Here is a 16310-nt window from a genome sequence, read left to right on the forward strand (position 1 = left end):
CAACACAATGTTTAGTCCCAACCAGCACAACCTGACGTGCAAGATAGCAAGTGAACTCTACGCAACCTGTTCACTGATGAGGAAGGGCATGTCTAATTCAACAAAGCAGTTAAAAGGTTGTGCGTCTTGACCACACATTATATATTGGATGTGGCGGTTCAAGAAATAGAGGAAATAAGTTTTAAATTTAACAGGGTGTGCTAGTTTCCTTCACTGGGCAGGACACCGAAAAAAGAAAGAACGAAAGTAAAGAAGTAACATTAGTTTGTAGTAACTTTTCATTAATTTGAAAAGTCGGTAATATTTGGAAAGCGTTGGAAGGCGAAAGAAAGCAATCAGGGAAAAGTAAAACCTGATGTAGATATGATAGCTGAGGCAAACGCAGCACAAAGAGCACAAGCGGACTCCGACCAAACTCCTCTGACCGCAACAGAACCTGAGGCACACGCGGGAAGCGGGCACGCGCCGCTCGGCTCTGACATCGTCAGCGTCGCCGCAGCTCGTCTGTCTGCCTGTTGTCATGGAGGAGCCAAGATGGCGGTCCTGGCCTATAGCCTAGGCAAACGGGAAATAAATCAATATTTCACTATCAAAAATGCAAAATTGCTATCTGTCGCCGCCGTCGTGATTCTCACTGTGTTTCACACAGCTTCTCGACACTATGGAGGTGAGTGTTTATGCAGTGGTGCGTGAGCAAGAGCTGCGTGTTTGTGTTAGCGTCTATGCTAATGCTGTCAGTCAATGTTTTCAGTGAGCGTGTGCGCGTGTCTGTCATTGCTAAATAACAGCTGCAGCTTTACTTGTGAAAACACAACTGAACTCTGGACGCTTTATCAAAACGGACATCTGTTCGGCGTATTTTTATTGCGAAGCATAGTATTTTACCTGTCAAGCATTCTAGCTAATCAATAACGGATCAAAGCCTAAACCAGTTTTGTCGCTCAGCTGGTCTGTCATCAGGTTTGCATTTCCAGTTGGACTTCATTTTTGGACGCATAGCGCCCAGTAGGCCTTATCTTAAAAACAGGTGCCTAGGAAATATTTTGGAGAACGTTATAGGCGTGTCTGACGCCCGAAAATAGTTCACAAGATTTTGAAATCTAGCTAAACGCATGTTAGTTTAAGATCTATTCCAGGTATCTTCATTATTAGAACTTTTTGATGGAGAGACAGTCATTTCTGGATGATCATTCATCTAGTCTCACTTGTGTTGCCTGAAAATGCAGCATTAAATTGTTATCGGTCATATCTTTATGTTTAGGCATGTTCAGGTGACAGTATTGTGCTTAATATTGTCAGGATTGCGCATTGCATATATCATTTCCTCTTATAATCAGGGATGAGGATAAAAAAAATCACCTAAAAATTAAAATCTTTATTGTATAACATGATTTGAAATACAAATATTATGTGCAAATGTGCTCTAAATATGTGATATGATATCCTCTCCTGCTTATCATGTTGGCATAGAAGCTGTATCCTCCATAGAAGGCACATGGAGGAACAAAATATTGAAACTGAAATACTTATACTCTATTTTTAAATTATGGTTTTATGTTGTACACATATCAGACAGACATATTTGGCCATTGTGCATTGTGGTTTACTGATTTGGTGCTCGTGTGAACAATACATTTATTTTAGTATTTATTCATCTTTGTTAATGTTAGTAAAAAGTTGTTCATGTTAGTTCACAGTGCATTAACTAATGTTAACAATGCATTAGTAAATGCTGAAATTAACTAAGATTAATAAATGCTGTAGAAGTACTGTTCATTCTTAGTTCTTGTTAGCTAATGTAGTTAACTAATGTTAACTAATTAACCTTATTATAAAATGTTTCAGAAATTTTATTTGTGTCTATGTAAAAGATTTACTGTTGCTTTTGATCAATTAGATGCACCCTTGCTAAATAACAGAATAAATGTGTGTTATTATAAATATTGTGTTATTCTTGAAATGTTTATTCGCTATAATTATGCATTGTTTGTTTCAGGCGGTGACACATGTGACTGGCTTTTATCCAGTGGACGTTTTTTAGGGGACAATGTATGGCAGCCCTACGGCTGCATGCTACACAAGTACAAAAGCACGTAAGTCATGTTGTGATTGTCACTGTACCTCAGTGACACATGGGATGGAAACGTGGGCTGGAATTTACTGTTTTTTTATTGTCTTTTAGTGAAGCAAAGTTGTGCCTCAGAGAGAAGAGAATAGCATTTGTAGGAGACTCTAGAATACGCCAGCTCTTCTATTCATTCATCAAAATGATGAACCCTGAGGTGAAAGAAGTTGGGAACAAGGTTTGTTGTTGCTGTTTATTTCAATAAGTGTTCTGTTGGTTAACTGATTTAATTTCACACCAGATTGAATGTTTTCTCCAAAGTCATATTTTGTTTAATGTAGGATGGCCCCCAAGCAACTGCGACTTTAATAAAAGTGCCATTCAAAGGCTGCAGTTAAATTAAAAAGGAAAGGGTGTAATTGTTCCTGTTTACCAGAATATTACCACTGGTCTTTGAAAATATGCCCCAGACAAAAGCATTTGTTTATAGACACTAACCTTGGTGCAGTCTTTTTTTTTGTTGTTGTTGTTGTTGTGGCAGACCTTTATAATATTTCATGACTTCTATAAAACATGATTCATTTATTATGTGGGTGGAAGTGCAAATGTATATCATTTAAGGTCACAAAATATTTTTTTTTTTTTTTTTTGTTTAAAAAAAGTGCTCCATAATTTTTCAAATTGCCTTCACCATTCCCTTTTTCTACGATCCGATAAATTCCAAATGAACAAAGTCAGATCTGTATTTTTTTTCTCTTTCGATAGCTGTTTCACTTATATGTATATGACAATAGTGAAGAATAGGTGATCACTGTTTCCGCTTTAAAATGCTCAAATGGGTCCACGCTGATTTTCTGCAAGTTAACATCAACTTCATAAACTGAAATTTCATGTCACCCTCCACAGATATGATTACAGCATGGCAGTTTAAAATACTTTTTACTGTCACCAAGTCTCTCAAACACAGTCACAAACATCAAATTGTACCTCTTGAGCTGTGATTTCTTTACACTGTGCTGCTGAACACTCTTACAAAAATATTATTAATTAAAGTTGACATGAAACAATTGTCTTTTCTTCACTGTCGTGACACATCCTGACGAACTGGCTTCTCAGATGAGAAAATAATGTAGGGTGGGACCTGATTTTGTTCATCTAAAAATTGATTTGATCATTGTTTGCTCTTGCTGGAATCTCAAGTGAGTGACAGATTGCTGGAGGGGAGAATTCATTGTCCCGCCCTTGTGCCACTGAACACGTCATCAAAGAAGAGATAAGATGTTGTTGCAAGTGGGAGGGGAAGTTATTTTGATTAAAGGTTATGAGAAAAAATGCACATTGATAAATAATTTATAATAAAAACTAATCCATTAAAAAAAAGAATGTGCCATTTACTTGATTTAAAGGCAAAATGAATAAGAATAATACATTTTATATTATTTATAATACATTCAATGCTAAAGTTTTATTATTATGAATTTACAGTAGATGCGATAACGGTAATAAATATATCAATTATTCTGATCAAAGTTAATTATATATATTTTTCCTTCTTATCAATTGTTCCACCAGCATGAAAACATCCCTTTTGTAGATGGTGATTCCACTGTCGTAAGTGTTTTATAATTAGTTTCATCCTATACAATAAAAAGTTTCCTTTTATTTGAGCCGTGATCCTTCACAGTTATTAACTGTTATATAACAACTCCAAATATGTTCCCTATGTTTACCTTTTAGGACTTCCTGTGGTATGCTGAAGTGAACAATTCCTTGAAGGAGCAGTTGATGTCATGGACAGAGGTAAGGACAACTCCGTTGTACTGGTTAGAAATCAGGCAAGTTATTAAAGGAGAAGTTCACTTCCAGAATAAAAATTTCCTGATAATTTACTCACCCCCATGTCATCCAAGATGTTCATGACTGTGTTTTCAGTCGAAAAGGTTCTTGAGAAAAACATTCCAGGATTTTTCTCCATAGAGTGGACTTCAGTGGGACCCAACGGGTTGAAGGTCCAAATGTTTCATTACAGCTTTAAAGGGCTCTACACGATCCCAGGCAGGGAATAAGTCATATCTAGCAAAACAATCTGTCATTTTCCAAAAAAAAAAGGAAAGAAAAAGTACATATTTGTCTTGCACTAGCTCGACCTGATGCATTACGTAATCACGTTGGAAAGTTCACGCATGACATAGGCAGAAATACCAACGTAGTATTTACAAAATGATTGTGCAAAGTCAAACTAAAATAAATTATTTATTTATTTTAGAAAATAACTGTTCATTTTGCTAGATAAGACGCTTATTCCTCAATGGGGATCGTGTAGAGCCCTTTGAAGCTGCAATGAAACTGCAATTTGGACCTTCAACCCGTTGGGTCCCATTGAAGTCCACTATATAGAGAAAAATCCTGGAATGTTTTTTCTTTAAAAAACTTAATTTCTTTTCGATTGAAGAAAGACATGAACATTTTGAATGACATGGAGGTGAGTAAATTATCAGGAAATCTTTCTGGAAGTGAACTAATCCTTTAAATCACAGGCTTAAGAATCTTTCTCATCTCTTAATAATTCTAGGGATCTGCTTCCAAACCACATGTCATCATCATCGGTGCTGCTACGGTGAGTTCCTGTTACAGTCATAATGCATTCAGGTGCTGTTACTGAAAATCCTTCTAATGACTTGTGTTTGTATTTGTCCAACAGTGGTCCATTAAGTTGCACAATGGCAAAAGTGAGGCGCTTTTGCAGTACAAAGCGAACCTCACAGCTATATCCGACACACTGGAAAAACTAGCTGAGCACAGCGAAGTCTATTGGGTTCTGCAAGGTGAGTTTTGAAATTCAGATCCTCTAATGGTGGCTCTACATTCCTGTCTCATGTGCTTGCCTTTCCTGTTTGTATAGATCCTGTTTATGAGGACGTGCTAAGTGACAGTCGAAAGATGATCACAAACGAGCAGATAAATCTGTACAACGAGGCGGCGGTTAGTACTCTGAATACCAGCAAAAAGAAGATCAAGTTCTTAGAGGCCTCTCGGCAAGCTGCTATGGAGACCATTTCCCAGTCTGTGGATGGTTTGCACCTTCCTGAGAGCACAAGAGATGTTGTAAGCCTCTAGTTGAGACTAGTTTTACAATTAATAGCTACATTTTATTATTTATAACTAATGTGACTTCTATTTATCCACTTCTCAGGGCGCCATGGTTCTGATGAACTCCCTGTGCAACAAGATCTTAAAGCCCATTGATGGCTCTTGCTGTCAGAGCGCTCCTCCTCTAAGCATCCTCCAGATGTTGGCTGCTGTTCTCTTCCTGATGGCCGTCGTCTGGTTCCTCGTCCTAGGCTATAGTAAACATCGTAAAAGCAGACCTGTTTCTGATGTGGAGAGCGGAGAGGAGAAGAAACCCCCTGCTGTGGGTCAGCTGAACTCAAAGGGACCTTTACTGGCCATCTGCAAAATGAGCCTTATCATGTTGTACTTCTACCTGTGTGACAGGGCAGATATCTTTATGAAGGAACAGAAATTCTATACACATTCTACCTTTTTCATCCCTCTCATCTACATCTTCGTTCTGGGGATCTTCTACAGTGAGAACAGCAAGGAGGTAGCGCACACTCTTGGGAAATTGTTCTAGTCTGAAAAAGATCTCGATCCTGTTTAGATGTTCATATTGACATTCTTGTACAATTTCTCTTTCCAGGCGAAGCTCCTGAACAGAGAGCAAACGGATGAATGGAAGGGCTGGATGCAGCTGGTCATCCTTATTTATCACATTTCTGGAGCTAGCGCTGTACGGTTATTAATAGCTTGGATTTAACTGCATTGGATTACTTTGCTTTACTCTGGTATCACTAGTGACTGCACTCTTAATCTCCTTTGTTTTCCCAGTTTATACCTGTGTACATGCATGTCCGTGTCCTGGTAGCTGCGTATCTCTTCCAAACAGGATATGGACACTTCTCATTCTTCTGGCTGAAGGGAGACTTTGGACTTTACAGAGTGTGTCAGGTACTTGTTGCCAAACTTTACTTATCTTGAGTTCCTGTATGCATGTAGCAGTGACACGTGGTCTTCTTCTTCTAAAATTACGAGGCAAAGTCCTCTGTTTGTTTGTTTGTTTTTTTTGACCAACAAACACATTTTAGTTTCATTTGATGTTTACTGAAAAAAGTAGCACATTAGAATGATTTCCAGCGATTTCTGAAGGATGATGTGACACTGAAGACTGGAGCAATAGCTGCTGAAAATTCAGCTTTGTCTTCACAGGAATAAATTAGATTTTAAAATACATTAACATAGAAAACAGCTGTTTTAAATTGTAATAATATTTGACAATATTACTGTATTTTTAATAAATAATGCAGCCTTGCTTCTTATAAGAGACTTTTTATATAAAATATAAAAAATAAAATGCTGTTGACCCCAAACTTTTGAAGAGTAGAGTATATTAACACTGTATTTCTTAAAGCTAAAATCACAGTATGACATTTGTTATTGATATTATACAGTATTGTGCAGTATTTTAACATTATTTGATAAAAGTTTAACATTTTTACATTATTTCAAAATATTAACTAATAATATAGTAACTTATGAACTTCTAATAAATGTGAACTGTCATCTATTGTTTTCAGTTACTTAACATATGAATTATTACTAGTTCATATTTCATCACTAGATGATAGCTTTGTTGGCTTTCTTTTATTGTGCAATGTGGGAGATGGTTCTAGGTGTGACCAAATTGCTTAGCAGTGTAAATACTAATAATGGTAATATTTATAACTGCACTGTATGATATAAATAATGACTCCTCTCTGTGTTTCTTTTAGGTTCTCTTCAGGCTAAACTTCCTTGTGGTGGTGCTGTGTCTGGTTATGGACAGGCCTTATCAGTTTTATTACTTTGTGCCTCTAGTCACCTTTTGGTTTGCAGTTATCTATGCTACAATGGCATTGTGGCCACAGATTCTTCAGAAGCAAGCCAATGGTAATTGAAGTCATAACAATATTTGCTGTTATTTGTTTAATAGACGCCAAACAATCCTAAAATGATTTTTTTTTTTACACATGAAACACTGTTTCTCTTTTTTTCTCCCTCAATTATGTACAGGTAGTGCATTCTGGAATCTGGCACTATTGTTGAAACTTTTGGGTTTGCTTCTTTTCATCTGCTTCTTTGCATACTCACAGGTGAGCTTCTAACCTCCTTGTCATCCAAGATGTTCTTGTCTTTCTTTCTTCAGTCATAAAAAAAATTGTGTTTTTTGAGGAAAACATTTCAGGAATGTTCTCCATATAGTGGGCTTCTATGGTGCCTGCGAGTTTAAACTTCCTTTAAAGTTCAAACTTTGAAAGGGAACTTCTTTTTTTTAAGACTAGTTTCGATTCAAGTATGCACATTTCAATATTTTGTGTTTGTTGCAGGAACTGTTTGAGGCTATTTTCTCTTTGTGGCCAGTTTCAAAACTCTTTGAGCTGCAAGGTAGCATCCATGAGTGGTGGTTCAGGTGGAAACTGGATCGATTTGTGCGTAAAACAACCTTTCCTTTGAATTAGTATGAACTCTGAAACATTTGTCAGTTTCATATTTTAAAGTAACAGATTTCTTTCTGCTCTCTTGTATGCTAGGCTGTGATCAATGGGATGCTCTTTGCCTTCATATACCTGCTGCTGCTGCAGAAATGTCAGCTGCTGTCTGAAGGGAAAGGAGAGCCTCTGTTTTCCAACAAGATTTCCAACTGTCTGCTCTTTGTCTCTGTGGTGTCTTTTATGGTAAGGCTTATTCTGTCTCTCTCTCTGAAAATAGTAATTTGACTTTTTAACAATTGATTCTTTTGTTTGCAGACATATTCCATTTGGGCCAGTGGGTGCAAAAACAAGTCTGAGTGTAATGAGATGCATCCATACATTTCGGTTGTCCAGGCAAGTACCCATCCCACTACTGTATATTTTCTTTATAATTGCACACTATGTGTGATTTTATCCAAAACATAAAAAAGAAATAAAACTGACTGTTCATAACCACACTAACCTTTATCACAGTTGATTCAGACAGTCAGATGGCTTTTTGTAGCCTAAAATAATGGATTTCAAAGGGCTTTTTGTTTTATTCTGTTGTGCCTGTGAGGCTGCTGACTTTTGATCACACTGTGCTTTCTGCCCACAGATTCTGGCTTTCATTTTGATCCGGAATATTCCTGGTTACGCTCGCTCTTTGTACAGCTCGTTCTTTGCGTGGTTTGGAAAGATTTCCCTAGAGGTGAGACAGTACAAGCTTTGCTGCAAACAAACTTTTAAAAGATTATTCTGGGTTATTGTCAGTGTCATATTTATGGTCTACTGTTAATTAAAACGGATGCTTACAACTTGTCCCGCATTAAAGTGATAGTTCACCCAAAAAGTAAAAATTCTAGGGCTGCCTCCTAATAGTTGACTAACTGTTAATCAACGAGAAGAGGCTTGGTCGACCAAAATTGTATTAGTCGCTTAGACGCAGAAAAAAAAATCCACAGGAAGTGGTGGAGTCACAAAGTCCATGACGGACAGATCGTTAACAAGTGGTCTATGTGGTAAAACAGTACATTGGGCAGGACATCTAAATGCTCGCCTATCATTCATCGACCTCAAATATGGCTTTTCATCTGAAAGTTGTATGTAGTAGCAACTTTACATGGCTGCTCAATCAATCAATTTTTCAGTTGTTACCTAGAAAAACTTGTGCAATTCAAGTGTGCAGAGTGTAGAAGCTGAACAGTATCACGCTTACTGCATGACAGATGGAGGTGCCGGTGCGGTTACTTGCTCTTAAAATAATTATTTTTAGTCATACAGATAAAAGTAATACATCTTTCGAATCAGAATAACAACGAAACATTGCGCTTTTTTAAAATTAAAAAATTAAAGCAAACATGATGCGGTTTCTGCCGTCTCTGTCTCTGTGAACTTGAGTGCGAAACTTCGAAACTCTGTGTATGCACTGCTTACAGACATGAAAAATATATCTATAGAGAGTAAAATGTCTACTTTTAAATAAACCAATTTGAATAGAAAACAAATATTCTCAGATTATGTAATCCGTATAATCCGTGAGACAGTGTTGCCGACTTCATCTCTTAAGCCGAAAACAAAGAAAGCACTAATTTATCAATAATTATTAAAATGTCAGTGCAGTCTCCTTGCTGTTTTTCTCTGACACATTCATAATTATTATGTCCGCCGGTGCACTGTAGCAAGCTTTTTTTTGTGTGCGCTTGAGCGCTTATTAGGCTATGCATGTAAGCAATCAAAGCCTCATTATTATGCTTTATATCTGTGGTTCTCAAAGTTTTTATACCAAGTACTAACTCAGAAAGTATTTGGCTCTCCAAGTACCACCATAATGACCAACATTAAAATACAGTAGCGTAGTAGGCCAAACTATTCTGCTGCAGCTCTGCACAGTTCAAAAATGAGGCAGTTTTATTGCTAATAAGAATATTTACTGTTGTCAGCCACTTTAACATTGTAAAGACTGGGCAGTAGGGATGGCTCGATACTATAATTATGGCTTCGGTACGATACCAGAATGTAATAACTCGGTATGTAGTAACTATGGTGTCGATACTAAATCAAATAACCAGCCTCAAAAGATAGGTGAATTGAAAACGATTTTATAAAAATTAAATAAATAATACAAACATATTTATAATCTTCATACCTTTGTATCAAACTGTAACAAAAAACCTACAGGCAAATGTTGCTTTACTGTAAAGTGTTAGTCTAACAGTCAAAGTAATATTCAAAATCACGTTATTATTTCTCTCTCTCTCAGATTGTTTTTAGATTTCAGACTCGGATAGCCAAGGAAAAAGCATTAAATACAAATCTCGTTCTCTCAGTTGCTTCATATTAGCACGGCAGAAACATTCCCTTCACATTTTTGATACTAAAATAATATAGCAAAACTCTTGCTTAATTCAAATTCAGTTAATATTCGATTGTATGAAATCTGCAAGTGACCAGGATTTCACTGGTTCTAGCGTGTCACACAAGCACGTTTGAGCTTTCATTGTTACTGTGTCACATCTTATGTATGTGCATTGATCAAATAAAAGTAAAAAATTAAATCTGATGAATGATGCACTCACCTGTTGATCTCTTAACTCAGATCAGGATTAGCAAGCGAAAAATAGCTTTTATGTGTTGCCTCCTGTGGCAGCACATTATTTATAGCAATTTCACTTCTGCTGTTCTCTTTATTTATTAATTTCGGGCGCATTGAAAGAGTTTCATCTGTTTGAACCATCACGTTCTGTTGTCACATTTACTGGTTGCGCAGCAATTTGGGAAGCACTGCCACATACAGGTGCACTTCGCAACAGCAGCGTATGAAATACAGAATTAAGCAAAATTATGATATTGTACCGATTGAAGTATAATACATACCGGTATTTTTCCAGTACCGGTATACCGCACATCCCTACTAGGCAGTGCTAACAAATAGGTAAATTAAAACAAAAAAGAGATTAAATTAAAATCTGTTGTACCTGAAAGTTTAATAAATACTGTACTGTAAAAAAACTTTACTCAAATAGGTTAAATGTATTGTGTTTAAACAATAATTTATATTTAATTTAATGATTCCTCTGTGTACCCCTAGAGGGAGCATGAGTAACACTAGTGGTACTCGTACCACACTTTAAGAACCACTGCTTTATATGGTTTATTAATAAACGTGCGACTAATAGTCGACTATTGCTTAAAATGAAAGACTATTAGTCGACCAGAAAAATCTTTAGTGAAGGGCAGCCCTAGAAAATTCGGTCCTTAATTACTCACCCTCATGTCGTTCCAAACACATAAGAACTTTGTTCATCTTTGAAACACAATTAAAGATATTTTTTTATGAAATCTGAGAGCTTTCTGACCCTGAATAAACAGCAGCGCAACTGACACGTACAAGGCCCAGAAAGATAGTAAGGACATTGTTAAAATACCCCATGAGACATCAGTGGTTAAACTGTAATGTTATTAAGCTACGAGAATACTTGCAAACGAGAATACTCTGCAAAGAGAACAGAAATTACGGCTTTATTTACAACAGTACCACGTCACATGCGTGTGGTGCTGCTAAAAGACATTTATGTTCTACGTCAGAACACCGGCTCCAACGTCAACAGCACGACACCCATGCGTCATGATACTCATGGACTATTTTAATGATGTCTTTACTACCTTTTTGGGCCTTGTGATCTGGGTTGCCAGGTGTTCACAACAAAGTCCAGCCAATTGCAAAAACTAGCCCAAATTTAGCCCACTTGTGTTTCAGGGCAGTCCCCTCATAAAAATGCATTCTGGGGGGTAAAATACAAAATTTTTGGCGGGGTTCCCCTGGTAAAATTCATATTCCAGGGGCTAATTATCAGGTTATTGGGGTCGCTTCAACCTGTGGAAGTAAAAAAACAACCCGCAGTAGCCCAATTTCACAGGAAAACTACAGACTTGGCAACACTGAACGTGGTAGTTGCGTTGCTGTCTATACAGGGTCAGAAAGCTCGGATTTAATCTAAAATATCTTAATTTGTGTTCTGAAGATGAACGAATGTCTTACAGGTTTGGAACGACATGATGATGAGTAATTGCAGACAGATTTTTCATTTTTAAGTGAGCTATCCTTTTAAGTATAAAATTAACTACATTTACCGCAATATACTTATGGAGGTCCAGGAGGCAAGCAGGCACCACTGTAAATAAACAAACTATTCCACCATTTTGAAAGTACTGCAACCATTCCAACATGCTTTCTGTATTCTCCACCAGCTCTTCATATGCCAGTATCATATTTGGCTAGCAGCGGACACCAAGGGCATCCTGGTCCTCATTCCTGGAAACCCCACTTTAAACATTATTGTCAGCACATTCATCTTCGTCTGTGTAGCTCATGAGATTTCCCAGATCACCAATGACTTGGCCCAGGTGGCCATTCCTAAAGAGAGCGGGCCTCTACTGAAGAGACTGCTGGGGGCAGGAGCCTTTCTAGTGCTGGTACTGATACTGTCCCGAAACGAGTAATCCAGGGCAATCAGAGACAGTAGCACACCTCGTTCGGTGAGGATCCTAATCTGTATAATATTAAAAAAAAACTCGACCTGCCTAGAACTTTTTTTTTTTTTTCCTAGGAATTGATCCAGGGAATTCTTACGGCATGGGTCTATATATAAAAAAAAAAACTCTGGAGCCAAGAACCGTGGAACAGAAGTGCTTCAGATGATCAAACAACGATTATGGAAGCAGGATGTTTGCAGTAGACAAATTACACATACTGTGTGTAGATGATACCTGTACACCTCTGCTCTGTCCTCTCTCTCACAGCTCTGAGATGCGTTTTATGGACAGTATTTAATAATTTATGTTTTATACAGGGGTATGTATTTGTGTGTCCTCAACGTCTCCCAGTTCTCAGTTTTTTTTTGTACCTGACGCCCATGACTGCAAAATGTGAAGGAGTAATACATTCCTGCCTCTCACCTTTTAAAACTGACAGAACTCTATCGGCATCAAATGTTTCTTTACAATTATTTACATTCATATCACACCAGCAGCTTGTGAATATGAAACCTTTGGATTATCGAAAGGTGAACATCCATTTCTATGCCGTTGTAAAAACTCCCTGGCAGTGAATTTCTTACCACTACTAATGGGATCCATAAGCATGCACTGCTTCCATCAGAATGTTTTATAGAGGGTGACTGTTTGATCAGTAAATTTTAGGTGGATGTTAGAGGAACGGCTACTGATGTGAAAGGTAAACTTGAACTGTAAAGGAACACTCCACTTTTTTAAAAAAAAAAAAAAAAAAAAAAAGGCTAATTTTCCAACTCCCCTAGAGTTAAACAGTTGAGTTTTTTTTTTTTTGTTGTTGTTTTTTTTACCGTTTTCAAATCCATTCAGCCGATCTCCAGGATTGGTGGTCTAATCAGATTCAGTGATCTATGCTAAAAGTGCTACCGCCAGACCCGGCGATCGGCTGAATGGATTCGAAAACGGTAAAACTCAACTGTTTAACTCTAGGGGAGTTAGACAATGAGCCTGTTTTTTTTTTTTTTAAAAAAGTGGATAGTTCCAAATGACAAAAGAAGTCATGCACTTTGATCAGACACAGTCAGAACACGACGCCCTCTTTTGAATGCACTGAGTCCGTGAGCCAGTTATTGTTCGGTTTTCTTGCCATACGAGTTTACTCAGTTTATACAAATACAGATAAATGTTAGAGCCAGCTTTGTCTACGATCAGTGACCTCATTATTTATTGTTTAATGTATATCTTCATATCCTCTCAAACTGCTTGAAATGCAACAGCTGAAGCCTGAAGGTCACGTTCAACTTAATGTATTTTTTATGTATTACATGTAAAAAAAAAAAAAAAAAAAAAGAGAGATAATTTATCAGTTTACTGATAATGCTGTAAATAGATTCTTCATTATGTGCCATTGAGAGACAGGTATATTGTTTCAATAGTGGTACATTGTAGTTAAATATCAGACATTTTGGCTGAGAAGTTGCATTTATTATGAAACGGTCACATTTTTAAATCTACTTTTCATAGCAGTTCAATATATGTGAATTTAAAAGGGTATATTAATATTTTGTTTCATCAGTTAAAATGTTTTCTAAGCAAAGCAAAATTTGTACAGTGTGCCATCAACTGGCAGATCCATGCAACTAACTGATTTTTTTTTTTTTTTTTTTTTTTTTTTTTTGAGCAACGTCTGTTCATAAAACAAATTATTTGTATAGTTCGCTTTATTATTTAAAGAAACCCCAAAGGCCTCAAAGGAATCTTCTGTGTGTGTATACAGTATGTCCTAAAATGTGAAAATGCTCATTTAATTTGAAAATGCCTTCATCTTGTACAGTCAATGCTGACGATAAACCCCTTCTCAAAAACGTGATCATCTTCATTTTTGTTTAAATGTCTTACAGAACAAACATACGCCAGTGGTTTTATTTAGTGGCAAGTGTATTAATTTATCAAAACACATTTACTCACATAAGAGAACAAAATGATCTGTTCAGATCTCATTAAATGTGCCTCCATTAGTGGCTCATACCAAAAATTTAGAACATTTGACAACATATTTAATGTGGAAACTATTTTAAAGATTGTTTTAGTGTGTCCATCCAACATTAGCTGAAAAGTGTTTGGATATTGCACTTTTACATGTGTGCATGAGAACACAAAGGCATTTAGCTTGAAGCTACAGCTACACATGCACATTTGGTGAGATAAAACAGGTACAAAAGTGAAGCCACATGAGATCACAGGTTTAGAGCTTCGGCCACTTTTCTCTCCTCAAGAATACCATTTACCTACAACGAGAGAGACATTTTAGAAACATGAAATGGCTCTTTTTCTTGTTTTAAAGCATTATCACAGATGTGAAGAGTAATACTTGCCTCTAGTCTCCGAAAAGTCGACATACAATAATTATCTCCTTTGTTAGCATGAATGAATGAACAGCATGTTAGACAGGAAGAGAGTTCACAGCTGTTTGATGGCAGTTCATTATGTGTACACTGGGGTTCAGCAGAGAGCAATGAAAGAGAACTAAAGCACCATGAGTGCAATTAACATCTCCACTGCCAGGAAAATGAGAACAGCCTTTAGTTTTTATGGATAATTTAAGAAAATGTCTAACTCTGTTTCTGTGCCATCTGGTATCAGGTGCCGTTCGTATCAATGGAATGAAAAGCTTAGGAATTGGGTTTAAATACTTCACTTACCAGAGGACTGCTGCTGTGGTATTTGAATCTGGTTTTGAAGATTTCTGTGAGTAAACACAAATCTTTGGTCAAGATCCTTATTACTATCATTGTTTTAGGGTTAGAAAAAGAACCAATTCCATTAAGAAAAAAAAGAATAATGAGGGTCGTTGCATTAAAAGCTCTTGCATAAACTAAAAACAACAACAGTTTCATGCACTTATTCTGCAACAGCGCAAAAGTAAGAGTCAGTTCTTTACAGTAAATAGAAAAAAAAAAAAATGAAGCCCATTTCCAGAATAAAAAATAAAAAGGTTATTGTGACTTTTTATCTCACAATTCTGATAAAAACTTGCAATTTTGACTTTTTTCTTAGAATTGAAAGATATAAACTCGCAGTTGCGAGTTATAAAGTCAAAATTCCATGATATAAACTCGCAATTACGAGCTATAGTCCAATTTGTGAGACTGAACTCTCAGAATTACATGACAAACTCACATTTGCTAAAAATAAAGTTAAGTAACTCAATTCAATTGCAATCAAATCAGTTCGCCATTTTTTTAAAGAATTGCATGATATAAACTCACAATTACAAGCTAAGACTTTTTTTCCTTAGAATTGCATGAAAAACTGCTAGAAATAAAGTCAGAATTACGCAATTCTGACATTTTCTCGCAAATGCAAGTTTGTATCATGCTATTCTTACTTTTTTCTCACAATTGCAAGTTTATATCTTGCAATTCTGTGAGACTGATGACTGATGTGTTCTCAGAATTGCAAGTTTATAACTCAGAATTCTGACGTAACTCACAATTGTGTGGTGTAAAGTCAGAATTGCAAGATATAAACTGTCATTCAAAATAGATAAAAGTACTAAAAAACATGCATGCAACCATTCAGTAACTGAAATCTTTAGATTCACATTCCAACTACTTTCTTCTGCATCGTCTTATCACATCATTTTAGGTCAGTCTAACTGATGATAATACGCATATGTTGTGATGTTTGATCTGCTTTAATCTCTCCAAGTCATCAGTGACTTAATACCAGGGCACTTGGAGATTCAAGCTTGTTTTTAAAGAACACTGGATTATAGTAACCTACTTTCTCAACTCTTCTTAAGGGGGTCATCAGATGCCCATTTTCCACAAGCTGAAATGATTCTTTAGGGTCTTAAAGAATATACTTTGGTTAAAAATTCTCAGTGGTAGTGTAAAACAACACCCTTTTTATCATCAAAATGATGCAAAAATCAACCCATTCTGATGGATTGTTCCTTTAAATGCAAATGAGCTCTGCTCGCCCCGCCCCTCTCTTCTCTCTGTGGAGTGACGAGCCTGTTTAATTCAGCCGCATTTAGCGTGTTTAGCCGCGAAACTTGCCAACTAACACGTTATTAGGAAAGATGATTGCAGAGATTCATAAAAAAACCCTTACACTCACCTTCTGCTGTAGGTGAAGCTGGATCACGAGTGATTTGCGTTTGCATTTATGTAGATCAGGAG

The 16310-nt window shown here is 36.7% G+C and overlaps 2 protein-coding genes across 6 annotated transcripts in view; one reads left to right on the forward strand and one right to left on the reverse strand.

Moving 5' to 3' along the window:
* On the forward strand, window positions 1-13482 carry casd1 (CAS1 domain containing 1). Of its 2 annotated transcripts, none has more exons than XM_051135941.1 (19): window positions 1-667; window positions 1997-2093; window positions 2183-2303; window positions 3638-3676; window positions 3803-3865; window positions 4638-4682; window positions 4767-4890; window positions 4968-5170; window positions 5259-5669; window positions 5766-5855; window positions 5954-6073; window positions 6895-7051; window positions 7175-7254; window positions 7489-7590; window positions 7693-7836; window positions 7909-7986; window positions 8231-8323; window positions 11863-12150; window positions 12222-13482. In XM_051135941.1, the coding sequence occupies exons 1-18, from the start codon at window positions 364-366 to the stop codon at window positions 12112-12114; spliced, it is 2523 nt and encodes an 840-aa protein (XP_050991898.1). In that variant the 5' UTR covers window positions 1-363; the 3' UTR covers window positions 12115-12150; window positions 12222-13482. The 2 variants fall into 2 exon arrangements, with proteins under 2 accessions (XP_050991898.1, XP_050991899.1); XM_051135942.1 differs by lacking the exon at window positions 1-667 and adding an exon at window positions 782-960.
* The window catches only part of sgce (sarcoglycan, epsilon), a 17775-nt gene continuing 14918 nt past the window's right edge, over window positions 13454-16310 (reverse strand). For 3 of the 4 annotated variants that reach the window (XM_051135944.1, XM_051135943.1, XM_051135946.1), the window contains 3 exons: window positions 14826-14869; window positions 14499-14536; window positions 13454-14411 (listed from right to left, as the gene is read on the reverse strand). In XM_051135944.1, coding sequence (XP_050991901.1) covers window positions 14361-14411; window positions 14499-14536; window positions 14826-14869 — 133 coding nt within the window. In that variant the 3' untranslated portion in view covers window positions 13454-14360. The remainder of the gene's footprint in view (window positions 14412-14498; window positions 14537-14825; window positions 14870-16310) is intronic. The other variant, XM_051135945.1, reaches the window with a different exon arrangement.

Source organism: Labeo rohita, chromosome 19, assembly GCF_022985175.1.
Source record: "Labeo rohita strain BAU-BD-2019 chromosome 19, IGBB_LRoh.1.0, whole genome shotgun sequence".
In the NCBI taxonomy this organism is placed as follows: Eukaryota; Metazoa; Chordata; class Actinopteri; order Cypriniformes; family Cyprinidae; genus Labeo; species Labeo rohita.